Below are 27,864 nucleotides of genomic sequence, written 5' to 3' on the forward strand. Positions count from 1 at the left end.
TTCCCCATATGCCTGGATCCTCCAAGCTACAAGACCCCGCAATGCTGCAGGGAGCCCTTGAGTCCAGACTCCCCATCCAGTGCTCCTGGGGGTGGATGCCCAGCCCAGGGTCCGGGGATCCATCTGAGCCCCCTTTGCCCCCATTCCCAGTCTATTCTACTCCAGAACAGGTCAATGGCAGAGTCTGCTCCTGCCCCACGGATGCCAGGCCCAGCAGGGTGCAGCAGCTTCCATTTCATGGCAGTATCTAGGGTTCCCCTGGCAGGATGTATGGCAACAGGCGCGGGGCAGAGAGGAGGCAGGTGCACTGGAGCCTGGAGGAGCTCTGGGTTATTTGGGTCCAAATTTGACTCCTGTGTGTGCTACGTAGCCTCAGGCGAGTCACTCACCCTCTCTGAACCTCAGCGATCACATCTGTAAAGTACAACAGTCATGGTTCCTTTCAGGGGGTGGTTGTGGGGATTTGGTAGGGAATCATGTGAGTGGATGGAATGGGCTGGGTATGCCATAAGCGCTTAATAACCAGCCGTTGTGATTGAGATAGTCGCTCTTCCTGTCTGTAAGACAAAGCGGATGTTCTCGTTTCTCCCTGAGGCCTCCAGGCCCTGATATCCCAGGAGCGATGGATGTCTAGCCCCCCCACCCCCCGGGCAGGGTTGCACCCCTGACCGTCTGGCCCATTGGGCCCCAGGACCTTGGCCTTGCACCTATCTCCATCCTCCAAGGACAACTCTGTATCCAGGGCCAGCTCAGGGACACCGTCTGGTAGCTCTGTCTTCTTGAGAGGCTCAGTCCTCTCGCCTTTGTCCCAGGACATCTCCACCACCAGGGCCTCCTGCAGGGATGCCTCTTCCTGGAAGTCCACTGGGTTGATCCACTGCCAAGTCTGCAGAGGGAGGGTAGGGCCACAGCTGTGAGCAGAGCTCTACTTCCCATCCACAGCAGGATGGAACGGACCAGGTCACTGCTGGCTAAATTCTCTAAATTCCTGAGACCTGGACGGGCACTGTGGCTCACACCTGTTATCCCAGCACTTTGGGAGGCTGAGGTGGGTGGATCACTTGAGGTCAGCAGTTTGAGACCAGCCTGGTGAACATGGCCAAACCCCATCTCTATTAAAAATACAAAAATTAGCTGAGCTTGGTTGCGCATGCCTGTAATCCCAGCTACTTGGGAGGCTGAGGCAGGAGAATTGTTTAAACCGGGGAGGCAGAGGTTGCAGTGAGCCGAGATGGCGCCACTGCACTCCAGGCTGGGTGACAGAGCGAGACTCCATATACCCTGAGACCGATTTGAGGATGGAGTCTGCCGCACTGACTCCCATTCAGCCCCTCTTAGGAAGAGCACTCCCATCTGTCTTTGGGAAATTTCCCTCCCTCTTTTCACAGATGGTGTGGTTGACAGTGCAGTGACCCCACCTCAGCTCTAGCAATAGTCATGTGACCCTGGCCAGCCCACCCATCAGACCCTTCCCTACCCCTCTGGTTCTAGCCCTAGGCTCAGGGAAGGGCATGTGACCCAAGCTGGACCAATCAGTGATGGCCCTGAGATTTTGCCCCAGTTAATGGGGAGAATGGACACCCTGCTTCCAATCAGAGAAGGCTCAGCCTGCCTGGGGGAGAACCCTGAACGGGCAGCTCCGAGATAGACCCCAGTCGCTGGATTCAGCCACATCTGAAGGCCACTCCCTTGGGATTTTTCCATCAGGTGCCCTTTATAATAAAGCCACTTTGAGTTCTGTTTCTAGTGCCAGGAAATGGACCTCTGCTTGCCTGTCTTTAAAATGGGAAGGGGTTTGGAGTACTGGTTTTGGAGTCCTTACCTTGATGGATTGGGGGAGAATAAAATGAGCTAATGCGTGACCCTTGTCCATCGTGTGCACCCAACAAAAAGACTTACAATTAGAAAAGGAATCCTTACCTCCTTCCCTCCGAACTCAATGGCGGAGCTGGCACAGGGTGTGGGCAGTGGAGGGCACAGGTGCCGTGCAGCCCTGGGGGGGAAAGGGGGCCGGTGAGAGGAGCTGAGGTTTTTTTTTTTTTTTTTTGGAGATGGAGTCTCGCTCTGTTGCCCAGGTGGGAGTGCAGTGGCGTGATCTCGGCTCACTGCAACCTCTGCCTCCTGGGTTCAATCAATTTTCCTGCCTCAGCCTCCTGAGTAGCTGAGATTACAAACATGTGCCACCACAGCCGGCTAATTTTTGTATTTTTAGTAGAGACAGGTTTTGCCATGTTGGCCAGGCTGGTGTCCAACTCCTGGCCTAAAGCGATCTGCCTGCCTCAGCCTCCCAAAGTGCTGGGATTACAGGCGTGAGCCACTGTGCCCGGCTCGAAAGCAGCTTTCAATCAGACATGCCCACCAGTGTCGCCGCCCCTTTCCATGGGAATGACCAAGGACCCAAAAGTTACTACCCCTTCCCTAGAAATTTCTGCATAGGATCACCTGAGGTCAGGAGTTCAAGACCAGCCTGGCCAACATGGTGAAACCCTGTCTCTACTGAAAATACAAAAGAAATAGCTGGGTGTGATGGCACGCACCTGTAGTCCCAGCTACTTGGGAGGCTGAGACGGGAGAATGGCTTGAACCCGGGATGGGGAGGTTGCAGTGAGCCAGGATCGTGCCACTGCACTCTAGCCTGGGTAACAGAGTAGGACTCCATCTCAAAAAAAAAAAAAAAAGAAAGAAAGAAAGACAAAAAGAAAGAAAGAAAAAGAAATTTTGCATAAACTGCCCCCCTTAATCTGCATGCAATTAAAAGTAAGTATAAATCTGACTGCAAAACCGCTCTCAGCGGCTACTCTCCACCTACAGGGAAGCCCTGCTCTGCAGAGGCAGTCATGGAGCTATAACTGCTGCCTCAGTAAAGCTGTTTTCTTCTACCTCTGGCTTGCCCTTGAATTATTTCCTGGGCAAAGCCAAGGACCCCATCTGTGGGCTAAGCTCCACTTTGGGGCTCCCCTGCCCAGCATCATTACCATCGCTATGGTAATGGTAAGAGGTGTCAGTTACCTGTTCAGGCCAAGGTAGCCAAGGACGCCCACGAAAAGGATGCTCAGGAAGCTCCCCAGGGAGGCGAAGAAGATGAGCCAATCAGAAATCTGCACTTCTGGGGTGGGAGAGCGTGGGTTGGCAGAGGGCTACCTCCTGCCTCTTCCTCAGGGAAGGAGCTGGGAGGGCCTGGTTTCTCCATGAACTTGCTGCTGACCCTGGTGCACATGCCACGGGCTTCTCACTGGGAGACCACAGAACCCACCTGCCCGGTAGCTGTCAAGGAATAAAGGCCTGGCATGCAGGAAGTGTTCAAGACTCTGTAATTCCAGGCCGGGCACAGTGACTCATGCCTGTTATCCCAGCACTTTGGGAGGCCAAGGCGGGTTGATCACCTGAGGTCAGGAGTTCGAGACCAGCCTGACCAATATGATGAAACCTGTCTCTACTGAAAACGCAAAAATTAGCCGGGCGTGGTGGTGTGCGCCTGTAATCCCAGCTACTCGGGAGAGTGAGACAGAAGAATCGTTTGAACCCGGGAGGCGGAGGTTGCAGTGAGCCGAGATCACATCATTGCACTCCAGCCTGGGCAACAAGAGGGAAAATCTGTCTCAAAAAGAAAAAAAAAGACTCCGTAATTCCAGGAGCCTGCACATAGGGCACATATGGCTGCCCCTGGACCCAGGCCTGCCTGCCCCACACCAACCCTGACTCTTTTGTTCTCTGGGTTCCAGTTGGTTCTCTTGGAACTGAAAGGACACCGTGGCATGAACAGGGATCATTTGATCTCTGAATCTCTTACAACCATGCACCCCAGACAACAGAGCCTGTGTTGTTCTCTTCTTCCTCCTCCTTCTCCTCCTCCCTCTTCTTCTATTCCTCTTCCTCTTCTTCTTCTTTCTTCTCCTTCTTCTTCTTTATTTTTTTTTATTTATTTTATTTTTTTTGAGACAGGGTCTTGCTCCGTCGCCCAGGCCAGAGTGCAGTGGTGCAGTCACGACTCACTGCAACCTTGAACTCCTGGTCTCAAGCCATCCTCCCACCTCAGCCTCCTGAGCAGCTGCGACTGCAGGTGTGCACCACCATACCCCGCTATTTTTAAAATATTTTTTGTAGAGATGAGGTCTCACCATGTTGCCCAGGCTGGTCTTGAACTCCTCGGCTCAAGCAATCCTCCAGCCTCAGCCTTCCAAAGTGCTGGGATTACAGGAGTGAGCCACCACACCGGGCTTTGCCTGTGTCCTCCTTGTTTTTGCATTCATTTATTTGTTGCTCAATGAACAGATTCCTGCATCTTCCTCCTCCCCAAGAGCCCCCAGATACCTTGACGCATCTACCCCCAACCCCGCAGTGTCAGACCAGGGAGGAGGGACAGTTGTAGACAAGGGCATGGCCAGAAGGAGGCAGAGAAGGCTTGCTGGAGGAGGGAACTTTTGAGCTGAGTTTTGAAGGATGAATAGGAGTTGGACTGTGTGGAAAACAAACATTCCAGGCAGGAGGGAGGGAAGGGCCTGCATGGGCAAGGCTCTTGGAGTGTGAGAGGAAGCTGCGAGAGAAGACAATGGGAGCAGGTTGAGCTGCTACTTTCTCCTGAGGGCAGTAGGAAGCCATGGAGGGAGTGAGAGTGACGGCAGGGCTGCTAAGATCATTATGGGAAGCTCAGTGCAGTGCATGCTGGGTAAATAACTGGGTCCCACCCCCTCCACTCACCGATGCTGAAGCGCTGGGGCTGGCTCCAGACACCCCTCAGCCACGCTGTGTCTGCTCGCACCTGCACCGTGTAGGCTACACCAGCCCGCAGGCCACTGAGGGTAACTTGGGTCTCTGTGGGCTGCACAGGATGCTCTGCAGTAGGACAGGCAACCCTGAGTCCTGGGACCTCTTTACTCCTCAGAGGCCAGGCTGGGCTACCACAGCCTGTGGGTGGGGTGGGGATTCCTAGGCATTTTGCTAAAATCTCTACTCTCTCTCTCTCTTTTCTTTTTTTTTTTTTTTTGAGAAGGAGTCTTGCTCTGTCGCCCAGGCAAGCTCTGCCTCCCGGGTTCATGCCATTCTCCTGCCTCAGCCTCCCGAGTAGCTGAGACTACAGGCGCCCGCCACCACGCCTGGCTAATTTTTTGTATTTTTAGTAAAGACGGGATTTCACTGTGTTAGCCAGGATGGTCTCGATCTCCTGACCTCGTGATCCGCCCACCTTGGCCTCCCAAAGTGCTGGGATTATAGGCGTGAGCCACCGTGCCCAGCCTAAAATCTCCTCTTAATGCGCCCATTCATCTCAAGATTTTTTTTTTTTTCGAGGTGGAGTCTCACTCTGTTGCCCAGGCTGGAGTGCAGTGGCACGATCTCAGCTCACTGCAACCTCTACCTCTCAGGTTCAAGCGATTCGTGTGCCTCAGCCTCCTGAGTAGCTGGGATTACAGGCGCCCACCACCACAGCCAGCTAATTTTTTGTATTTTTAATATACATGAGGTTTCACTATGTTGGCCAGGCTGATCTTGAACTCCTGGCCTCAAGTGATCCGCCCGCCTCAGCCTCCCAAAGTGCTGGGATTACAGGCGTGAGCCACCGCGCCCAGCTGACTTGTTGGATCTTTGGGCAGGTGGATCTGAGGTTGGAGGCAGGATTGGACTCTGGAGGCAGGGCTTGGACACAGGACCAAATCGAGGACTAGCTAAAGCAGGTCCTGGGCTTTCCGTAAGACGTGCCCGCCAGTGTGCCATGTCAGTTTACCATTACCATGGCAACACCCGGAAATTACCACCCCTCTCCATGGCAATGATCCCACAACCCGGAAGTTACCACCTTCATCCTAGATATTTCTGCATAAACCATCCCTTCATTTGCATATAATTAAAAGTGGGTATAAATATGAGAGGTAGCTGCCCTGCCTGTGGGGTGTCCCCGCTCTGCAAGGAGCAGGACTTCTGCTGCTGCTCTACACAGCCACTTCAGTAAAAGTTTCTAATACCACCGACATGCGCTTGAGCTCTTTCCTGGGGAAAGCCGAAAACCCTCCTGGCTAAACCCCATTTTGTGGGCTTTCCTGTCCCTCATCAGATCCCCCCTCCAGGCCTCGGTTTCCTCATCTGTGGAATGGAGACAGTCATCCCTGCTTGATGAGAGTTCAGCTGCTGCTACATGTGAGGAGCAGCTTCCCATGGATGAACCCAACACACCATAAGCACTTGACTGGTGCCCACCCAGCCTTCTCCAGTGTCTTCAAGGGGTGATCAAGACCCTCAAGTTCAGCTGGGTGCTCATGACTAATCCCAGCACTTTGGGAGGCCAAGGTGGGAGGATAGTTTGAGGCCAGAAGTTTGAAACCAGCCTGGGCGAGGCCGGACACAGTGGCTCATACCTGTAATCCCAGCACTTTGGGAGGCCAAGGCGGGTGATTCACCTGAGGTCAAGAGTTCGAGACCAGCCTGGTCAACATGGTGAAACCCCGTCTCTGCTAAAAATACAAAAATTTGCCAGGCATGGTGGTGGGTGCCTGTAATCCCAGCTACTTGGGAGGCTGAGCCAGGAGAATTGCCTGAACCCGGGAGGCAGAGGTTGCAGTGAGCTGAGATGGCGCCACTGCACTCCAGCCTGGGTGACAGAGCCAGACTCCCTCTCAAAAAGAAAAAAAGAAAAAATCCCAGCCTGGGCAATATAGCAAGACCTCATTTCCACAAAAAATAAAATATTAACTGTGCATGGTGGTGTGCACCTGTGTTTCCAGCTACTAGGGAGGCTGAGGTGGGAGGATCGCTTGAGCCCAGGAGGTTGAGGCTGCAGTGAACTATGATGGCACCACTGCACTCCAGCCTGGGCACAGAGTGAGTCCTTGTCTATAAAATTTAAAAAAAAAAAAAAAAAGACCCTCAAGTCTACTTATCTTGTTTTTGTTTTTTGTTTGTTTGTTTTTGTTTTTGTTTTTTTGAGACAGAGTCTCACTCTGTCACCCAGGCTGGAGTGCAGTGGTACAATCTCAGCTCACTGCAATCTCTGCCTCCTGGGTTCAAGCAATTCTCCTGCCTCAGCCTCCCGTGTAGCTGGGATTACAGGCATGTGCCACCATGCCCGACTAATTTTGTATTTTTAGGAGAGACGAGGTTTCTCCAAGTTGGTCAGGCTGGTCTTGAACTCCTGACCTCAGGTGATCCGCCCGTCTTGGCCTCCCAAAGTGCTGGGATTACAGGCGTGAGCCACTGCGCCCGGCCAATTCTCTTGTTTTAAGGGTTTGATAACCAAGGCCCAGAGAAGGACAGCAAGGTGCCCAGGGTCACACAGCAAGAGAGATCTCAGGCCAGGATCCTCCCTTCCTCCCCGAGCCAGGTCTGCACCACCTCACGTACCTGACACCTGGTTGCTGTCTTCATCTCGGCAGCGGACAACATACTCCTTTAGGACGCCGGGACAGGTGCTCAGCAGGGATGGTGCCCAGTTCACAGACACAGAGTCCAAGCTATGATTCTTCACCGAGACGTGGTGCGGTGTTCCAGCCGCTGAGGCTGCAACCAGTACCACTGTTATAGTCAACTCCAAGAGTGCTGGTCGAGGCCTGGCACAGTGGCTCGCACCTGTAATCCCAGCACTTTGGGAGGCCAAGGTGGGTGAGTCATTTGAGGCCAGGAGTTTGAGACCAGCCTGGCCAACATGGCAAAACTCCTTCTCTACTAAAAATACAAAAATTAGCCAGGCATGGTGGCGGACACCTGTAATCCCAGCTACTCAGAGGCCGAGGCAGGAGAATCACTTGAGGTGAGCCGAGTGGTACCATGATTCCAGCCTGGGCAACAGAGAAGACCTGTTTTAAAAAAAAAAAAAAAAAGGCCAGCCCGATGGTCATAGTGCAGTGGCGCAATCTCGGCTCACTGCAAGCTCCGCCTCCCAGGTTCATGCCATTCTCCTGCCTCAGCCTCTCCGAGTAGCTGGGACTACAGGCGCCCGCCACCACGCCCGGCTAACTTTTTGTATTTTTAGTAGGGTTTCACCGTGGTCTCGATCTCCTGACCTCGTGATCCACCCGCCTCGGCCTCCCAAAGTGCTGGGATTACAAGCGTGAGCCACCGCGCCCGGCCTGGGAAACCCTGTTTCTACTAAAACTACAAAAATTAGCTGGGCATGGTGGTGGGCGCCTGTAATCCCAGCTACTCGGGAGGCTGAGGCACGAGAATCGCTTGAACCCGGGAGGCGGGGGTTTCAGTGAGCCAAGATCGTGCCACTGCACTCCAGCCTGGGCCACAGAGAGAGACTCTGTCTCAAAAAAAAAAAAAAAAAAAAAGGAGTGCTGGTTGAGTACTTCTTGAATGCCCAGCCTCCCACTGTCCAGAGACGGGGGTAGCATTGGCCACAGAGTCAGGTGGGCTGGGTTTTAATTCTGGTTCTGCCACTCAGTCACTGTCATTTCCCTTCCCTGGGCCTCAGTTTTCTTATCTATAAAATGGACAATGCTGGCCGGGCGCAGTGGCTCACCCCTGTAATCCCAGCACTTTGGGAGGCCAAGACAGGTGGATCATGAGATTAGGAGTTTGAGACCAGCCTGGCCAACATGCTGAAACCCCGTCTCTACTAAAGATACAAAAAATTATCCAGGCATGGTAGTGCACACCTATAATCCCAGCTACTCAGGAGGCTGAGGCAGGAGAATGGCTTGAACCCAGGAGGCGGAGGTTGTATGATTGCAGTGAGCAATCACAGCTCACTGCAGCCTCGAACTCCTAGGATCAAGTGATCTTCCCACCTCGGCCTCCTGAGTAGTTGGGACTACAGGCACATGCCACCATGGCTGGCAAATTTTTTTCTTTCTGTAGAGACAGCGTCTCGCTATGTTACCCAGGCTGGTCTTGAACCCCTGGGTTCAAGTGATCCACTAGCGTCAGCCTCCCAAAGTGCCAAAGTGCTGGGATTACAGGGGTGAGCCATTCTGTCTGCCTTAACAGCATTGTCCTTTTTTTTTTTTTTTTTTTTTGAGACATAGTCTTGCTCTGTCACCCAGGCTGGAGTACAGTGGCATGATCTCGGCTCACTGCAACCTCCACCTCCTGGGTTCAAGCGATTCTCTTGCCTCAGCCTCCCAAGTATCTGGAATTACAGGTGTGCGCCACCAAACCCGGCTAATTTTTGTATTTTTAGTAGAGATAGGGTTTTGCCATGTTGGCCAGGCTGGTTTCAAATTCCTGAGCTCAGGTGATCCACCCACCTTGACTTCCCAAAGTGCTGGGATTACATGCGTGAGTCACCATGCCCAGCCTCTATTTTTTTAAATTATTTAAAAAGAAAAAATAATGTAAGCCTGCAGGTTTGGGTCACTTACCATTGCCCCCAAAGTGGTAGGTAGACAGGACCGTAGACCACAAGGTGAGCTTCTCGGGGTGCGCAGAGGCGAAGATGGTAATGTAGTAACACTTTTCCTGCCCCATTGCTCCAGACTCTCGACTCCAGCTGTAGGTTGCTGGAAGGATAAGCAAAGGCCAGGCCATTCAGTAGATTGTGTTCCCACCTCTGCACCTTTGCACTGGCTGTGCCATCTGCCAGGAACCCCCCAGAAAACTCCTACACATGCTTCAAAGCCCTTCCACCAATATCCCCTCCTCCAGGATCTCTTCCCTATGCAATGCCCCCAACCCCATCCCCATCCTCCTCTAACCCAGCCCTTACTCCATGGAACCAGGGCTTCTTTTTTTTTTTTTTTTAGATGGAGTCTCACTCTGTCACCCAGGCTGGAGTGCAATAGCACGATCTTGACTCACTGCAATCTCCGCCTCCTGGGTCCAAGTGATTCTCCTGCCTCAGCCTCCTGAGTAGCTGGGATTTACAGGTGCACACCACCATGCCTAGCTAATTTTTATATTTTTAGTAGAGACAGTTTCTCCATGTTGGCCAGGCTGGTCTCGAACTCCTGACCTCAGTTGATCCACCTGCCTCAGCCTCTCAAAGCACTGGGATTACAGGTGTGAGCCACCTTGCCCGGACAATGGGGTCGGGGTTCTGTGTCCAGTTCTGTCTCCTCAGGCTGTGTATTCCTCAAGGAACAGGCTGAGGTTGAGGTTTTCTAGGGCTCTGGCAAGGCCCAGAGCAGGAAGCGGGAGAGTGAGAGGCCACCTGAGCCTCACAGCCCCCCTGAGCCTCACAGCCCCCCTTTCCCTAAAGACTCCTCATTAATTTGCCACCAGCATCTCGCAAACTGCCACCTTCCCTGGCGCGGTTGAATATTTAACAAACACCTTAGGATGTGAGATTCATTACCTGTAGGTGTACGATCTGCCTGGAACTGAGCTCAGGATGCCAGCAAGAGGTTCCAGACCCATATGGGTGAGAGGCTCCGAACCTCACCCTGTCCCTACCTCTGTATGACACTGAGTAAGCAGCAACACCTCTCTGGGCCTTAGACACCCGCTATGTGTCTTCCCTGCAGGTTTGAACCCACCAGGACCTAAAAGGGAGGGCACAGAGGAGGGGTAGAGGCAGGCCATTCAAGGCCATTACCCATTCCAGCCAGATCCGGGTCTTGCGGTGCAGTCAGGTTGCAGGTGGCAAGGTCCCCGTCCTGGCCCACAGGCTGCCATTCAATGCAATATGTCGTGCTCTGAGCCCGGGCTGGCCAATACATGGTGGTCCCGTTGGTTCCGACGCTGATATTCAGAGCCACTGGTTCTGGAAGGAGAGGGGAGAGACCCATTGAGACAGTTGCCGTCTCTCTCCCCAGCCCCCTTCTCTGGCTCCTGCAGCCTCTCTTCCACCCTCTTGTCTATACCCCTGACCCTACAGGGCCAGGGGTGTCTGTGTTTGGCTGTTTCCCTGCACTGGAGGCTGCCTGGGGGCCAGGCACAAAGTGGGTAGCAGATGGCGTTTGTTTTTTTGTTTTTTCTTTGGAGATGGATTCTTGCTCTGTCGCCCAGGCTGGAGTGCAGTGGCATGATTTTGGCTCCCTGCAACCTCAGCCTCCCGGGTTCAAATGATTCTCCTGCCTCAGCCTCCTGAGTAGCTGGGACTATAGGCACCTGCCACCATGCCTGGCTAATTTATTATTATTATTTTTTGGTGGAAATGGGGTTTCACCGTGTTGCCCAGGCTGGTCTCGAACTCCTGACCTCCAGTGATCCACCTGCCTTGGCCTCCCCAAGTGCTGAGATTACAGGCGTAATCCGCCGCATCGAGTCAGCAGATGGTGTTTGAATGAGCTGAGTCCTCCTCCAGCCTAACAGCTGTCTCCTTGCCAGGATATTCACCATGAGGGCTTCCTGTACTGCCATTACACCCACTTCCAGCCTTGTAGGCGTCTCCGGCTGTGGCAGATACCTGGCTGCCCACCACTTGCCTCGCCTAGGCGGAGAGTGTGATGAAAGACCAGGCCTCCCCGGCCTGACCGGCCCCACTGGTGGTCTCATGCCAAACTCAGAAGCACGAGCACACACCCACTCAGTCCCTGGGCAAATCTCTCCCACTCCCTCCCGCCAGGGCGTCTGCATGAATGTCAGAGAGACGGATACTGCTTGCAATTCTGGGGATAGCAACTGCAGTTTATTGAGTACCAACTGCATGTGCCAAGCCAATGCTGAGAGCTTTACAGGCACCATTTCACTATGATATGGGACCAGGCTGGGTGCAGTGGCTCATGCCTGTAATCCTAGCACTTTGGGAAGTGGAGATGGGTGGATCGCTTGAGCCCAGGAGTTCGAGACCAGCCTGGGCAACATAGGGAGACCCCTGTCTCTACAAAAAATAAAAATAAAAAATTAACCAGGTGTGGTGGTGCATGTCTGTAGTCCCAGCTACTCCAGAGGCTGAGGTGGAAGGGATCACTTGAGTCGGAGTTCAAGGCTGCAGTGAGCCATGATTGCACTCCAGTCTGCCAACAGACTGAGAACCTAGCTCAAAAATAATAAAAATAGTAGGTCGGCCACGGTGGCTCACACCTGTAATCCCAGCACTTTGAGAGGCTGAGGCGGGTGGATCACCTGAGGGCAGGAGTTTGAGACCAGCCTGGGCAACATGGTGAAACTTCATCTCTACTAAAAATACAAAAATTAGGCTGGGCGTGGTGGCTCACGCCTATAGTCCCAACACTCTGGGAGGCCAAGGCAAGTGGATCACTTGAGGTCTGGAGTTCGAGACCAGCCTGGCCAACATGGTGAAACCCCGTCTCTACTAAAAATACAAAATTAGCCGGGTGTGGTGGCAGATGCCTGTAATCCCAGCTACTCGGGAGGCTGAAGCAGGAGAACCTCTTGAATCTGGGAGGCGGAGGTTGCAGTGAGCTGAGATCATGCCATCCGTCACAAGAAAAAAAGAAATTAGATCTTAAATAAAGACAGGGTCAACTCTAGCCTTTTTTCTTTCTTTCTTTCTTTTTTCTTTTTTGAAACAGAGTGTAGCTCTATCACCCAGGGTGGAGTGCAGTGGCTCAACTAGTTTTTGTTGTTGTTGTTGTTGTTGAATATTGCATAATAGCCAGGTATGATGGCACATGCCTATATTCCCAGCTATTCGGGAGGCTGAGGGAGAAAGATTGATTGAGCCCAGAAGTTCAAGTCCAGCCTGGACAACATAGCAAAACTCTGTCTCTTAAACAAACAAACAAACCAAAACAACAACAAAAAACTGCATTATGGATCTTGATTATTGAATGTTTTTTTGACATAGTCTTGCTCTTTGTTGCCCAGGCTGGAGTGCAATGGCAAAGTCTCAGCTCACTGGAACCTCTGGCTCCTGGGTTCAAGCGATTCTCCTGCCTCAGCCTCCCAAGCAGCTGGGACTACAGCCACCACGCTCAGCTAATTTTTGTATTTTTAGTAGAGACTGGGTTTCACCACGTTGGCCAGACTGGTCTCAAACTGCTGATCTCAGGTGATTCACCTGCCTTGGCCTCCCAAAGTGCTGGGATTACAGGTGCGAGCCACTGTGCCTGGCTGATTACTGAATTTTTGATACACCCCTAAATTAGGCACTCCTTTCAAATTTTCTGCCTCACTCCTCTCATCCTGGTCTAGCTGAGGCTCAGAGTAGGTGCTCAGCTCTGAGGGGCCCTCATACTGCCCTCCCCACCCAGAGGAGGCACCTGTGTGGGTGTCGGCAGGAATGTGCCACGTCTGGTTCAGGCCAGGACCAAATTGGTTCGAGGAGATGACAGCCACGTTGTAGGCAGCACCCGAGAGATAGGGCATCTTCCCTAGGTGCAGGGTCCTGGTGGCCTTGGCCTTACACGGGCAGGACAGCATGTGGAGCTGCAGTCGGTAGGTGACCTCTGTGCCAGGCGCCAGCCCTTGACAGCCTTCTGGAAGCTCCAGCTGGGTTGGCTGTCAGGAGTACGAAAGACAGCTTGTGGGGACCTGATCACACTCATCATCCCATAGGCAGACAGCAGGGCACAGCCTATGAAGACAGACTTGGACAAAGGCCACAGCCAATAACATGCATCAAAAATTTAAAAAATAATAAGCCTCGGCCGGGCGCGGTGGCTCACGCTTGTAATCCCAGCACTTTGGGAGGCCGAGGTGGGCGGATCACGGGTGAAACCCCGTCTCTATAAAATACAAAATTAGCCGGGGTGGTGGGGGCCTGTAGTCCAGTATCGGGGTGGCAGAGGTAAAATAAATAAATAAACCTCAATGCTGGCAAAGCTGCTGTGAGACAGGCATTCACCTCCAGCACACATCTAGCTTGGAGGAGGTGGGAAATTGACAAAACCCACTGACATTCAGGAAAACAAAAATGTTTCCATCTTTTAACCCAGTTACCTCAAGCAGAAAATTTTTCCTTAGAAAAGGAATTTGAGAGGCTGGGCGCAGTGGCTCACGCCTATAATCCCAGCACTTTGGGAGGCCGAGACGGGTGGATCATGAGGTCAGGAGATCGAGACCATCCTGGCTAACATGGTGAAACCCCGTCTCTACTAAAAATACAAAAAACTAGCCCAGCCTGGTGGTGGGCGCCTGTAGTCCCAGCTACTCGGGAGGCTGAGGCAGGAGAATGGCGTGAACCCGGGAGGCGGAGCTTGTAGTGAGCCGAGATGGTGCCACTGCGCTCCAACCTGGGCAACAGAGCAAGACTCCATCTCAAAAAAAAAAAAAAAAAAGAAAAGGAATTTGAGTTAGAGGAACATAGGAAGTAAAGGATTTTTGCTACAGCCTTATAGTAACAGCCCATTAGGGACCTGACTAAGATGACTATGGTAAAGTCCATGAGTGGAGTATTTGTCAGTTTTGTCTCAACAGAGATACTCCCTCTATGCCTCAGTTTCCCTCTCTGTAAAATGGGGCTAATCAGACTGCACTTAATGGGTTGTTTTGGGACTTAAAGCAATAATCTGCTACCCGGGCAAATGCAGTCACCATTATCTCCTTCCTGGCCTTCTGGCTTCTGTGCAATTTCCCCACACTCTGTTTCTCACACAGGAGCCAGGGAAAGCCTGTGAACATCTGAGTCCAGTCATGTGCCTCCCCTGCTCACACACACTCCATGGCTCCCTATTACCTTCGGAGTTAAACCCACAATTTGCCCACTTCTTGCCACCTCTACATCTCGTTTCCCTCCATCTACCACTTGCTCATCCCCCTCCAGCTTTTTGCCTCCTGCTCCCCATCCCGGGCCACCCCACAGCCCTGTGACAGCCTCGTTACCTGCTCTTTCAGGGTCAGCCGCCTCCTCCCATCCCGGCCCAGCTGTTCCACTGAGAATCTCACCTGAGGCTGTGGGGGGTTTTCTGCAATCAGAACCAAACCAACCAGATGAATTGGAAGGAGGGAAAGACTGATGGATGTTTTCTTTGTAAATGATGGATTCTCCACATTTACAAAGTGAAAATCCCTTGCGCCCCAAATTGCAGAAAAGAGAAAAAACTGGAGGAAGAAAAATTAACACAATTTGCATCCCTAGGGATAGCTGCCACCTGTAATCTCATGTTGCCTAAGGTTTTTTGTTTGTTCGTTTTTTGAGACGAAATCTAACTCTATTGCCCAGGCTGGAGTGCATTGGTGCAATCTCGGCTCACTGCAACCTCTGCCTTCTGGGTTCAAGTGATTCTCCTGCCTCAGCCTCCCAAGTAGCTGGGATTACAGGCATGTACCACCACGCCCGGCTAATTTTTGTATTTTTAGTAGAGACTGGGTTTCACCATGTTGGTCAGGCTGTTTTCGAACTTCTGACCTTGTGATCCGCTTGCCTCGGCCTCCCAAACTGCTGGAATTATAGGCGTGAGCCACCACGTCCAGCCTCTAGGTTTCTTTTTGAATGCAAATATATTTCTCTGCATGGTTTTGTTGTTGTTGCTGTTGTTTTATAGACTAGAGACAGGGTCTCGTTTTGATTTCCAGGCTTGTCTCAACCTCCTGGCCTCAAACATCCTCTGGCCTTGGCCTCCCAAAGTGCTGGGATTACAGGCATAAGCCACAGCGCCAGGCCTTTCTGCATGGTTTGAAACCGTCTCACTCATTTCCCTGTTGCCCAGGCTCAGGGCAGCAGCCATTTAGTACACCCTGCCACCTACAGGTGACGTTGTCCTTGAGACACCGTGAGGTTCAGCCTAATGATTCTCACTTGATAAAGCCCTGCAGTGGGCTGAGCGCAGTGGCTCATGCCTGGAATTCCAGCACTTTGGGAGACCGTGGTGGGAGGATCACTTGAGTCCAGGAGTTCGAGACCAGCCGGGCAAACATGGCGAAACCCCATCTCTACTAAAAATACAAAATTAGCTGGGTGTGGTGGTGCATGCCTGTAAATCCCAGCTACTCGGGAGGCTGAGGCAGGAGAATCGCTTGAACCCACGAGGTGGAGGTTGCAGTGAGCCAAGATCACACCACTGCACTCCAGCCGGGGTGACAGAGCGAAACTCCGTCTCAAAAAAAAAACAAAAACAAAAAACAACAAACAAACAAACAAAAAAACAGCAGCAAAAAACCCTAAAGTGGGTGCAGCAAGACCAGATACCACATTGTCAGGGTTTGAGCACCTATTTCTCCCTCTGCCTTATTTCTAACACTTACCACCTTGTTTCTAATACCTGCTGCCTTATTTCTTTTTCCATCTTATTATTACTTTTTTTTTTTTTTTTCTCTTTGAGACAGAGTCTGGCCCTGTCGCCCAGGCTGGAGTGCAGTGGTGTGATCTTGGATCCCTGCAACCTCCACCTCCTGGGTTCAAGCGATTCTCCTGTCTCAGCCTCCCAAGTAGCTGGGATTACAGGCTCCTGCCACCACACCAGCTAATTTTTATATTTTTAGTAGAGAAGGGGGTTTCACCATGTTGGCCAGGCTGGTCTCGAACTCCTGACCTCAAGTGATCTGCCCGCCTCAGCCTCCCAAAGTGCTGGGATTACAGGCGTGAACCACCACGCCCGGCCCCATTTTATTTTATTTTTTAGAGATGGGGTCTCACTATGTTGCCTGGGCTGGTCTCAAATCACTGGCCTCAAGTGATCCTCCCACCTCAGCCTTCTGAGCAGCTGGAACTACAGGGGTGCACCGCCACTTCCGGCTGCTGCCTTATTTCTGATGTTTGCCCCTGTTCCTGTGCCCGGAGTGATCTTACCAGGGGGAACACACACGGAGCTGCTCCACTTGCTCCAGGAACTTCCTTGGCTATCCAGCCGCCGTCGTCGGAGCTGGAATTCCTGGGCCACATTCATCTCCAGGGGGCAGAGGCAGGACTCTGGGGAGAGGCAGGTCCAACATCAGGCTGTAAGAATTGTCCAGGACTTGGCCCCAGTCACTTAGCCATCATGCACTTATTGAGCTCCAACTGTGTACAGAGCCACGTGCTGGGTCCTGGGGGCTCAGCAGAAGCAGGCCAGGCCCTGTCCTCTTAGGGCCTCCAGGATCACCCGCGTCCATCCCTGCCCTCAGTTCAAGTCCTGGCCACGGCCATCCCTTGGGTCGTGGCCTTGGCCAAAGGCTTCTCACCCCCTCCGAGTCTTGATTTGTTTCCCCACCTGCAATTTGGAAATAATCCAATACTGAACTATGGGGCAGGGTAAGAGGCATACAAAAAATTCAGCATTGGACCTGGCATACAGTAGGCACTCAATTAATGCCAATTTGCTGCAGCTGTTGTTGTCATTACTATTATTATACTCACCAATATCATCATCCTGAGGTCCGCAGTCGCCCTAGAATAAGAACATATTCATATATTGTTTTGCATTTTGGTGCTGAAAAATATTTGCTGTTTTACAATTATTTATTTATTTACTTATTTATCTGAGACACGGTCTCACTCTGTCATCTAGGCTGGAGTGCAGTGGTGCAATCACGGCTTATTGAAGCCTCAACCCGCCAGGGCTCAGGTGATCCTCCTGCCTCAGCCTCCTGAGTAGTTGGGACTACAGGCATGCACCATCACACCCAGCTAATTTTTGCATTTTTGGTAGAGACGGGATTTCACCATGTTGCCCAGGCTGGTCTCAAACTCCTGGCCTCAAGCAATCCCACCCCAACTCGGCCTCCCAAAGTGCTGGGATTACAGGCGTGAGCCACCGCACCTCGCTAAATTTTTTTAAATTAAAGACCATACTTTCAGGGATTATTTCTTTTTTTTTTTTTTTTTTTTTTTTTGAGACGGAGTCTTGCTCTGTCGCCCAGGCTGGAGTGCAGTGGCGCATCTCCACTCACTGCAAGCTCCGCCTCCCGGGTTCACGCCATTCTCCTGCCTTAGCCTCTCCGAGTAGCTGGGACTACAGGCGCCCGCCACCACGCCCGGCTAATTTTTTGTATTTTTAGTAGAGATGGGGTTTCACTGTGGTCTCCATCTCCTGACCTCGTGATCCGCCCGCCTTGGCCTCCCAAAGTGCTAGGATTACAAGCGTGAGCCACCATGCCCGGCTTTCAGGGATTATTTCTATAGTTAATTACTAGAGAACCTTCTCTAGATTCAAACCTTCTTTAGGAACATATAAAGCAGTAAAAAATTATTATAACTAAATTTTAAAAATTAATAATTATTTTACTAAACACAATGTGGGATCCTGGATTGAATCTAGGAACAGAAGAAAGACATTCCTGGAAAAACTGGTGACATTCAAATAATGCCTGGAGTTTATGTAAGACATTAACATTAGAGGAGTTTGGGTAAAGGGTATATAGGCGTTCTCTGCACCAGTTTATATAGTAACTTTTCTGAAAATCAAAGATTATTCCAAAAGAAAAAATTTATTTTAAAAAATTTTAGTGGGAGCCAGGCGTGGTGGCTCATGCCTGTAATCCCAGCACTTTGGAAGGACAAGGTGGGCGGATCACCTGAGGAGTTTGAGACCAGTCTGGCCCACATGGCGAAACCCTGTCTCTACTAAAAATACAAAAATTAGCCGCGCGTGGTGGTGGGCGCATGCCTGTAATCCCAGCTACTCGGGAGGCTGACGCAGGACAATCGCTTGAACCCGGGAGGCAGAGGTTGCAGTGAGCTCAGATCATGCCACTGCATTCCAGCCTGGGTGACGGAGCAAGGCTCCGTCTCAAAAAAAAAAAAAAGAAAAGAAAAAGAAAAAGAAAAAAACCACCTCAGGGGTTAGAGTGGGGGCTGGTTGGGAGTGGGGACGGATGCAGAGATGGTGAGACTGATTTGGGGGTGAAGGTGCCCTGGAGAGACCCGTGTCCCCCCTGGACTTGGGAAACAAACTCACCAACTTCCATGGGCTGCTGGGTGTCCGGTGCCGGAACTGCACCTCAGCACCAACCTGGTTATCCGGTGTCTCCCACTCCATACGCAGCTGCCCGGCCAACTTGGACACCTTGATGTCTCCCAGAGGAGGCTCATATTTAACTGGAAGCAGAGGTAGGGATTGGCGAGGGACAGCCCACACGTGTGTGAGTTAATGGGCCCTGAAAATCCACCCTATCCAGGGTAAGCAACTGAATCCCCAAATATGAATTAGGGGACACCTTGCAGGTCCCAGCTAAGCCTGGTACACTATGAACAAAAAGTCAAGATTTATACACAAGCCACATAAGGTGGCTCACCCGGTAATTCCAGTGTTTTGGGAGGCCAAGGCAGGAAGATCACTTAAGCCCAGGAGTTCGAGACCAGCCTGGGCAACATTGTGAGACCCCCATCATCTTTACATAAAAATTAGCCAGGCATGGTAGTTCATGACTGTGGTTCCAGCTACTTAGGAGAGTGAGATGGGAGGATCACTTGAGCCTAGGAGGTTGAGGCTGAAGTGAGCCCTGAACACACCACTGCACTCGAGTCTAGCAGACAGAGGGAGACCTTGTCTCTAAAAAACAACAAATATGGCCAGGCACAGTGGCTCATAGCTGTAATCCTAGCAGTTTGGGAAGCCGTGGTGGGTGGATCATCTGAGGTCAGGAGTTTAAGACCAACCTGGCCAACACGGTGAAACACCGTCTCTACTAAATACAAAAATTAGCCAGGCATGGTGGTGGGCGCCTGTAATCCCAGCCACTCCAGAGGCTGAGGCAGGAGAATTGCTTGGACCCAGGAGGCGGAGGTTGTAGTTAGACGAGATTCCACCACTGCACTCTGGCCTGGGTGACAGGGCAAGACTCTGTCTCAAAACAAATTAAAATTAAATTAAAATTTAAAAATAAATAACTAGGCCAGGCGCGGTGGCTCACGCTTGTAATCCCAGCACTTTGGGAGGCCGAGGCGGGCGGATCACGAGGTCAGGAGATCGAGACCACGGTGAAACCCCGTCTCTACTAAAAAATACAAAAAATTAGCCGGGCGTCGTGGCGGGCGCCTGTAGTCCCAGCTACTCGGAGAGGCTGAGGCAGGAGAATGGCGTGAACCCGGGAGGCGAAGCTTGCAGTGAGCCAAGATTGCGCCACTGCACTCCAGCCTGGGCGACAGAGCGAGACTCTGTCTCAAAAAAAATAAATAAATAAAAAATAAATAAATAAATAATTTTTAATAAAGATTTATACACAGGATCCTGTTAGTGAAGATATCTTTAAAATATTAACACCCATTGCTGGCAAGGCTGTGAAGAGACAGGCACTTTTGTAAATTGCTTGCCAGAGGGTAATCGATTCTGGCAAGCAATTTACAAAAGTGCGTGTCTCTTGCGGGTGATCCGCCCGCCTCGGCCTCCCAAAGTGCTGGGATTATAGGCATGAGCCACTGTGTCCAGCCAATTCTTTTTTTGTTTGTTTGTATGTTTAGAACTATCAGGGAAATCATACTTAGTTTTTAGATCCATTTCAAGGAACCTGACCTAAGGAGAGACATAAATTAGCATAAATTGGTCTTGCTGCACCGTGATCATACCCTGCCTGATTCTTTTGTATATTGTATAAATTTAAGAGGTATGATGGTTTGATATACATATCCATAGTGAAATGATTACTACAGTAAGGAATTTAACATATCCATAGCCAGGCACAGGGGCCCACGCCTGTACTCCAAGCACTTTGGGAGGCCAAGGCAGGAGGATCATTTGAGCCCAGGAGTTCAAGACCACCCTGGCCAACATAGCAAGACCCCATCTCTTAAAAATGTATATACATATCCATCACCTACTATAATTACTTTTTTGGTGTGTGGTGAAACACTTAAAATTTTTTCTTTTTCTTTTTTTTTTTTTTTTTTTGAGATGGAGTCTTGCTCTGTCACCCAGGCTGGAGTGCAGTGGCGTGATCTTGGTTCACTGTAACCTCCATACCCCAGGTTCAAGCGAGTCTCCTGCCTCAGCCTCCCGAGTAGCTGGAATTACAGGCGCCCGCCACACACTCAGCTAATTTTTGTATTTTTAGTAGAGATGGGGTTTCACCATGTTGGTCAGGCTGGTCTCAAACTCCTGACCCCAGGTGATCCTCCCACCTCGGCCTCTCGAAGTGCTAGGATTATAGGCGTGAACCACGGCACCCAGCCCTAAAATCTATTCTTTTAGCAAATTTTCAATATACATTATTTTTAATTATAGTTCTCTACTGTACATTGGAACTCTAGACTTATTTGTGCTGCGTAACTACAAATTGTATTCCTTTGACCTACATCTGCCCCATTTCCTCCTTCTCCCCATCCCCGGTAACCACCGTTCTACTTTTGGTGCCTAGATATTTGACATTTTTTTTTTTTTTTTTTTTTGAGACGGAGTCTCGCTGTCGCCCAGGCTGGAGTGCAGTGGCGGGATCTCGGCTCACTGCAGGCTCTGCCCCTCGGGGTTCACGCCATTCTTCTGCCTCAGCCTCCTGAGTAGCTGGGACTACAGGCGCCCGCCACCTCACCCGGCTAATTTTTTGTATTTTTTAGTAGAGATGGGGTTTCACCGTGTTAGCCAGGATGGTCTCGATCTCCTGACCTCATGATCCGCCCGCCTCGGCCTCCCAAAGTGCTGGGATTACAGGTGTGAGCCACCACGCCCGGCTTTTTTTAAGATTATACATGTAAGTGGGCTGGGCACGGTGACTCTCGCCTGTAATCCCAGCACTTTGGGAGGCCCAGGCGGGTGGATCATGAGGTCAGGAGATCAAGACCATGGTGAAACCCCATCTCTACTAAAAATACAAAAACTTAGCTGGGCGTGGTGGCGGGTGCCTGTAGTCCCAGCTACTCGGGAGGCTGAGGCAGGAGAATGGTGTGAACCCAGGAGGCGGAGCTTGCAGTGAGCCGAGATCACGCCACTGCACTCCAGCCTGGGCGACAGAGCAAGACTCTGTCTCAAAAAAAAAAAGAAGAAGAAAAGAAAAAAAGATTATACGTGTAAGTGAGATCATGCAATATTTTTGTTTCTGTGCCTGGCTTACTTCACTCAACGTAATGTCCTCCAGCTTTGTCCATGTTGTGGCAAATGACGTGATTTCTTTCATTCTTTTCTTTCTTTCTTTCTTTCTTTTTTGAGACAGTGTCTTGCTCTGTCACCCAGGCTGCAGTGCAGTGACTCGATCTTAGCTCACTGCATCCTCCACCTCCTGGGTTCAAGCAATTCTCCTGCCTCAGCCTCCCCAGTAGCTGGGACTACAGGCACACGTGGCCACTCCTGGCTAATTTTTGTATTTTTAATAGAGATGGGGTTTCACCATGTTGACCAGGATGGTCTCGATCTCTTGATCTCATGATCCGCCCACCCCAGCCTCCCAAAGTGCTGGGATTACAGGCGTGAGCCACTGCACCCGGCAAAATACATGATGTTGAGTCATGAGAACAGATATTAAGAGCCCAACCAGGTCTTGGCAGCATTATGGCTAGCAGAGAGAAACCAGAAGCAATCTAAGTGCCCAGGAATAGGGGATTGGTAAGGGGACCGTGAAAGGCTGCTTTCTCACAATAGTGTTTGTGTGACACTACGTGAAGTGACAATGGCTAGTAGTATCAAGTCCCTTGCCAGGGGCCAGGAATCCCCTCCAGCTCCAGCCTTGCAGCCTGATGGCCTCTCTGGGTAAAAAAGGGACAGGGGGGAGAACAAGGTGCTAACCTGAGTTGTAGAGCTGCAGGGTCACCTCAGGAGACTTCTCTGTCTGGTTCCTGGCCCAGGATTCCACCCAGAGTGTGACAGTGTACAGCACGGACACCCCAGCCTGGTCGGAGAACTGCAGCCTGGTGGCTGAGCCGGTGGCGAAGTAGCAGCAGCGCCCGGAGCTAAGGCTGCAGCAGGAAGGAGGGTGTCGGTGCCGAGTCTGGGGTCCTAGTGGACCCCACAGCTGACTTTGTGCATCACATCCCAGCATCGTTTTTTTGGTGTTTGTTTGTTTGTTTGGAGATGGAGTTTCATTCTGTCACCCAGGCTGGAGTGCGGTGGCGTGATCTCGGCTCACTGCAACCTCCACCTCCCTGGTTCAAGCAATTCTCCCACCTCAGCCTCCCTAGTAGCTGGGATTACAGGCACAGGCCACCACATGCGTCTACGTTTTGTATTTTTAGTAGAGATGTGGTTTCACCGTATTGGCCAGGCTGGTCTCCAACTTCTGGCCTCAGGTGATCTGCCCACCTCAGCCTCCCAAAGTGCTGGGTTTACAGGCGTGAGCCACCGGGCCCAGCCCCCAGCATCCTTTTCTGTCCCTTGTACACCTCCTCCCCCAGCCTGGGGGTTCCTTGGAGATCAGTCTGGGACTGGAGGGGTTTGAGGGACCCCAGTATCTCCCAGCAAGGACTGCACCACACAGCGAAGAAACGAATGAATGGGCTGGGCGCAGTGCCTCACACTTGTAATCCCAGCACTTTGGGAGGCCAAGGGGGGGTAGATCACCTGAGGCCAGGAGTTCAAGACCAGCCTGGCCAACATGGTGAGACTATGTCTCTACTAAAAATACAAAAATTAGCATGTGTGGTGGCGTGTGCCTATAGTCCCAGCTACTCAGGAGGCTGAGGCAGGAAAATCACTCTAACTCGGGAGGCAGAGGTTGCAGTGAGCTGACTCATGCCACTGCATTCCAGCCTGGGCAACAGAGCAAGACTCCGTCTCAAAAAAAAAAAAGAAAAAAGAAATGGATGGATGGATGGATGGATGGATGGATGGATGGATGGATGGATAAGTGAAAGGGTGAAGAAGAAAGAAGGACTAGAGAGACCCTCATGGCCACCCACCCTGGGATGTCTACCTTCACTGACCAATCCCCCACCACAATCCTCCAACTCTCTCTTCTTAGATGAGAAACCGAAGCCCAGGAAGGAGTGTTGACCCAGCCAAGATCACGCATCCGAGAGTAGGGGCACCAGAGGGGGTTGGAGCAAGAGTGGGATGGTGGGTGAGGGTTTGGGAATGGTAGAGGGGTCCTCACCAACACCGCAGGAAGTGGCTGACCCCAGCTGTGGGACCCTCATACTGCCAGGAGCACTCGTAACGATCACTGGATATCCGATAGCAGCTCAGGTCCCTAGGGCCCGAGGCCGAGCCTGGAAGAGATCCTGTAGGCTTGGGAACAGACCAGAGTCTGGAGGGGTCTTCGTGCCTAGAACAAATCTTTGCAATGCTTACATCTTTCAGTCACCTCAGCCTAAACCCTCCCTGCGTCCTTCCTACCTCATCTCCTGCCATCTCTCGCCTCAACCTATTCCGAATCCTCAGCCTCCTAACTTGTCCTCACAGTGGCCGGATGTCCTGCCACCTCTCTCTCTATCCCTCACCCTCCTCTGGTGTTTTTTTGGGGGGTCCCCCAGGCCCCAACTTCCATCCTCTGGTTCTTCAAAACACATCATCACATTCGTGATAGACATTTGTTTGCCTGTTGTCTATCTCTTCCACTAGGCTGTGGTCTTGGGAAGTCAGTTGAGCTCAGAGCCAGTTCCCTACGTCTAGAACTGTGTCCACACATAGAAGATGCTCAGTAAATCGTTATCAAACAAAAGAATGGACGGTGTGTCTGCTCAGTGTCAGACCCTTTTCAGGGTGCATTAGGAGCATAAATGTTCCGACAATATGGCCGGGCGAGGTGGCTCATTCCTGGAATCCCAGCACTTTGGGAGGCTGAGGCGGGTGGCTCACCATCACCTGAGGTCAGGAGTTCAAGACCGGCCTGGGCGACATGGTGAAACCTCGTCTCTATTAAAAATACAAAAATTGGCCAGGTGTGGTGGCGGGCGCCTGTAATCCCAGCTACTTGGAAGGCTGAGGCCGGAGCATAGCTTGAACCTGGGAGGCAGAGGTTGCAGTGAGCTGTGATCAGGCCACTGCACTCCAACCTGGGCAGCAGAACAAGACTCCGTCTCAAAAATAAATAAACAAAATAAACGTTCCAATAATTTATCAGGTGGGGGAGGCTTCAAAATGCTTAACAGGTACTTTCTCCCATGTACCGACCAATCTGAACGGACACAGACACCAGCCCTGAGACCATGCTAGGGAAGTGATGAGGTTCAGAGAGGCGGCTGGCTACTCCAGGGCACCTTGAACCTGGTGAGAATGGGCCAGCAGGTGGTGGGGTGGGGGCTCCCAAGACCACAGTTGGGGCTGGGTCTTTGGCCTGGTGGTGGAGGCCATGGGAGGGGCTGCTGTGGATGGAGTCAGGCAGAGCCCTACATAATCCTCAGCCAACAATGAGGAACTGCCCCAAACCTGGGTCTGCATCCGGATATGGCGGATCCTGAAAACAGCACTCACTGGTTCTGCAGGCAGCTGTAAAGGCAATGAAGACATAATGACATCTCTGGCCTTGCACTGTGTGGGGAGAAGGGCTCGGCCTTGGGGTCTACACCCAAGTGATCATCAGCCCTCCTACCCACCTTCCCATCTATGCACCCTCCTACCACCACTCATCCATCCATCTGCCCATGTATTCATCCGCCCATCTACCCATCCATCCATGTATTTATTCATCCATCCACCATCTACCCATCCATCCACCCATGAATTCATCCATCCATCCATCCATCCATGTATTCATCCATCATCCATCCACCCCACCATCCACCCATCTACCCGTCCATCCATCCATGTACTCATCCATCCATCTCCACATCCATCCATCCATCCATCCATCCATGTATTCATCCATGCATCCATGCATTCATTCATCCATTATCCATTCACCCAACCATCCATCTATCCATCTAGTCACCAATCTATCCATCCATCCATCCATCCATGTATTCATTCATCCATACACCCACCCATCCATCCATTTATCTACCTACCGATATATCCATCCAGCCACACATCCATCCATCCATACATACATACATACATGTATTTATTAATTGATCCATCTATTCATTTACCCACCCATCCACCTGTCTATCCATTCATCCACCACCCTTTAGTCCTCAGAGGTTGAGATGCATATTTGGGAGACACTCTTGGGAGGTCCCCCCAGCAGGAAAGAACAGTAAGACCAACAGTCTGGAGGGCAGAGAGAAGTGGGGGTGTGCCTGGGGTGGCACCAGTGTCTGAAGCCAGCATGGGGAGAGACAGTAGAGGGTGCATGGCACGGAGAGGCCTGCCAGGGCTGGCCCAGACAAGCACACTTGGCCCACTAGCAGTTGGGGCAATTATTAATAACATTTCTCCAGGAGGCAGCGACCTCCCTCAGCCACTGGGACCCCCGTGCTCTTTAGGAGTGCCACTGTCTGCTAGGTGTGGAACTGGGTGAGAGAAGGAGGGGGATGCCACCATGGATGGGTCAGGAAGACCCCAGCGCCCTCACTCCCACAAGAAGGACCTGCCCTGAGCCCTGCAGGCAGATTGGAAGCCTTGGGGGAGAAGGTGGCACCCCAGGAAACGGCCCCAAGGGTCCAATCTTGAGGGGGGAAGGATGCTTAACACACAAGGCTCTCCATCCTTCCATCTCTCTCTGTGATGACACAGAACCCCCACCCACCCACCCAACCCTGGCAGCCTAAAGCCCATCCTCCTTCCCTCTCCCTGGACTGACCACTCACTGCCACTGTCTCCAGGTTACCTTGTGGGCTGCCCCTAGCCCCCTCCCTGCTGCTGGTCTCCAGCCATGCCTGGCCCCTGAAGGCGCTAGGACCTTGAGGTGTGGCCAGCACTGCTGTGGGCATTCTACAGGCACTCAGTGCATCTCAAGAGCCATTGAAAAAGTCAGCACCCCGCTGATCCCCAGTGTACAGAGAGGGAAAGTTTATTTATTTTTATTATTGAGATAGAGTCTTGCTCTGCCACACAGGCTGGAATGCAGTGCTGCAATCTCGGCTCACTGCAACCTCTGCCTTCTGCATTCAAGCGATCCTCCCACCTCAGCTCCTGAGTAGCTGGGAGTACAGGTGTCCATCATCAAGCCTGGCTAAGTTTTGCATTTTTAGTAGAGATGGGGTTTGACCATGTTGGCCAGGCTGGTCTCGAACTCCTGACCTCAAGTGATCCACCTGTCTTGGCCTCCCATAGTGCCGGATTTTCAGAAGTGAGCCACAGTGCAGGGCCTGAGATTATTTAAAGTATATGGGAAGGCGGGGCATGGTGGCTCACACCTGTAGTCTGAGTACTTTGGGAGGCCGAGGTGAGTGGATCATTTGAGCCCAGGAGTTCAAGACCAGCCTGGGCAACACAGCGAGACCCTGTCTCTGTAAAAAGTATGTGCCAAAAAAATTAACCAGGCATGGTAGTGTGCGCCTGCAGTCCCAGCTACTCAAGGGACTAAGGCAGGAGGATCACTTGAGCCCAGGTGGTCAAGGCTGCAGTGAGCTATGATCAGGCCACTGCACTCCAGCCTGGGCAACACAGTGAGACCCTATCTCAGTAAATAAATAAATAAATAAATAAAGTATACGGAAGGATGTGCGTAGGTTATATGCAAATACTTTACCATTTTTTATCAGGAACTTGAGTATCCTTGGATTTTGGTATCTGCAGAGGGTCCTGGAACCATTGCCCCATAAATATGGAAATTACTGTATACATTATATTATGTATGTCTATCTATTGTAAACTACATACATAAGATACTATACTATGTCTACCTATTAGATACATACTTGCTTTTTATTCCTTCCTTAGTTTTTTTTCTCATTGAACTCCGGGAGGTGGAAAAGATTTAGTGCATTTCACAGAACAGAAAATCAAGACTGGAGGCAAGATGTCTAAGTTCGATCCCAGAAGCCATGACTGCCCATCTCCCATTTGACAGCAGGAAAGACTGAGGCACAGAGAGATGAAACCAACGCACACAGCAGGCCCACAGCTCTCCACACATACACGTGCCTCCACCCAGCAAGAGGAGCCGCCATGCCAGGGTCGGGGGACTCACCGCCCTGCCTGGGTCAGGGGACTCACCGCCCTGCCTGGACAGCAGGAAGAGGAAGAGGAGGGGGACCACCCAGGTCATCAGCGGCCCCATCGGATCCACGCAGAGCCCCACAGCCCCAGGGGAGCCTCTCTGCCACCTGCGAGCTTCAGCCACCCCGTCCCCACTCCGGAACACATTGAAGCTGAGCAAGGAAAAAAGACCAAAAAAAAAAAAAAAGAAAAGAAAAAAGTAAAGTGTCACAGCCCATCCCTAGGGCAAGTCAAAGTGAAAGAGAAACCCAGGAAGTCAGCTCCGTCGTGG

General features: G+C 51.5%; 1 protein-coding gene across 3 annotated transcripts; it reads right to left on the reverse strand.

Moving 5' to 3' along the window:
- Window positions 1-27,756, reverse strand: IL12RB1 (interleukin 12 receptor subunit beta 1). Of its 3 annotated transcripts, XM_058424888.1 has the most exons (17): window positions 27,591-27,690; window positions 24,918-24,977; window positions 23,644-23,758; window positions 22,341-22,510; window positions 18,588-18,727; window positions 17,048-17,078; window positions 16,502-16,621; window positions 14,659-14,678; window positions 13,035-13,272; window positions 10,463-10,630; window positions 9,291-9,428; window positions 7,330-7,485; window positions 4,699-4,833; window positions 3,010-3,106; window positions 1,921-1,993; window positions 708-886; window positions 1-414 (listed from the first exon to the last, which is right to left on the reverse strand). In XM_058424888.1, the coding sequence occupies exons 1-17, from the start codon at window positions 27,652-27,654 to the stop codon at window positions 402-404; spliced, it is 1,917 nt and encodes a 638-aa protein (XP_058280871.1). In that variant the 5' UTR covers window positions 27,655-27,690; the 3' UTR covers window positions 1-401. The 3 variants fall into 3 exon arrangements, with proteins under 3 accessions (XP_058280871.1, XP_032026020.1, XP_058280872.1); XM_032170129.2 differs by having other exon boundaries at window positions 1-886; window positions 14,596-14,678; window positions 27,591-27,756; XM_058424889.1 differs by having other exon boundaries at window positions 1-886; window positions 27,591-27,732.
- Between the last annotated feature and the right edge of the window lie 108 nt (window positions 27,757-27,864).

This window comes from Hylobates moloch, unplaced genomic scaffold (assembly GCF_009828535.3).
Source record: "Hylobates moloch isolate HMO894 unplaced genomic scaffold, HMol_V3 SCAFFOLD_12, whole genome shotgun sequence".
Classification (NCBI taxonomy): Eukaryota; Metazoa; Chordata; class Mammalia; order Primates; family Hylobatidae; genus Hylobates; species Hylobates moloch.

What these genes read in the sequence shown, in the direction of transcription:
- IL12RB1 (XM_032170129.2), bottom strand. Translation starts at nt 27,654, where the DNA reads ATGGGGCCGCTGATGACCTGGGTGGTCCCCCTCCTCTTCCTCTTCCTG. An exon ending in CCAGCAGCCCATGGAAGTTG is followed by an intron (nt 17,079 to 18,587) that starts GTGAGTTTGTTT and finishes TTCTTATTCTAG; the next exon opens with GGCGACTGCGGACCTCAGGA. An exon ending in TCCTGCCGACACCCACACAG is followed by an intron (nt 10,631 to 13,034) that starts GTGCCTCCTCTG and finishes CTCTCCTTCCAG; the next exon opens with AACCAGTGGCTCTGAATATC.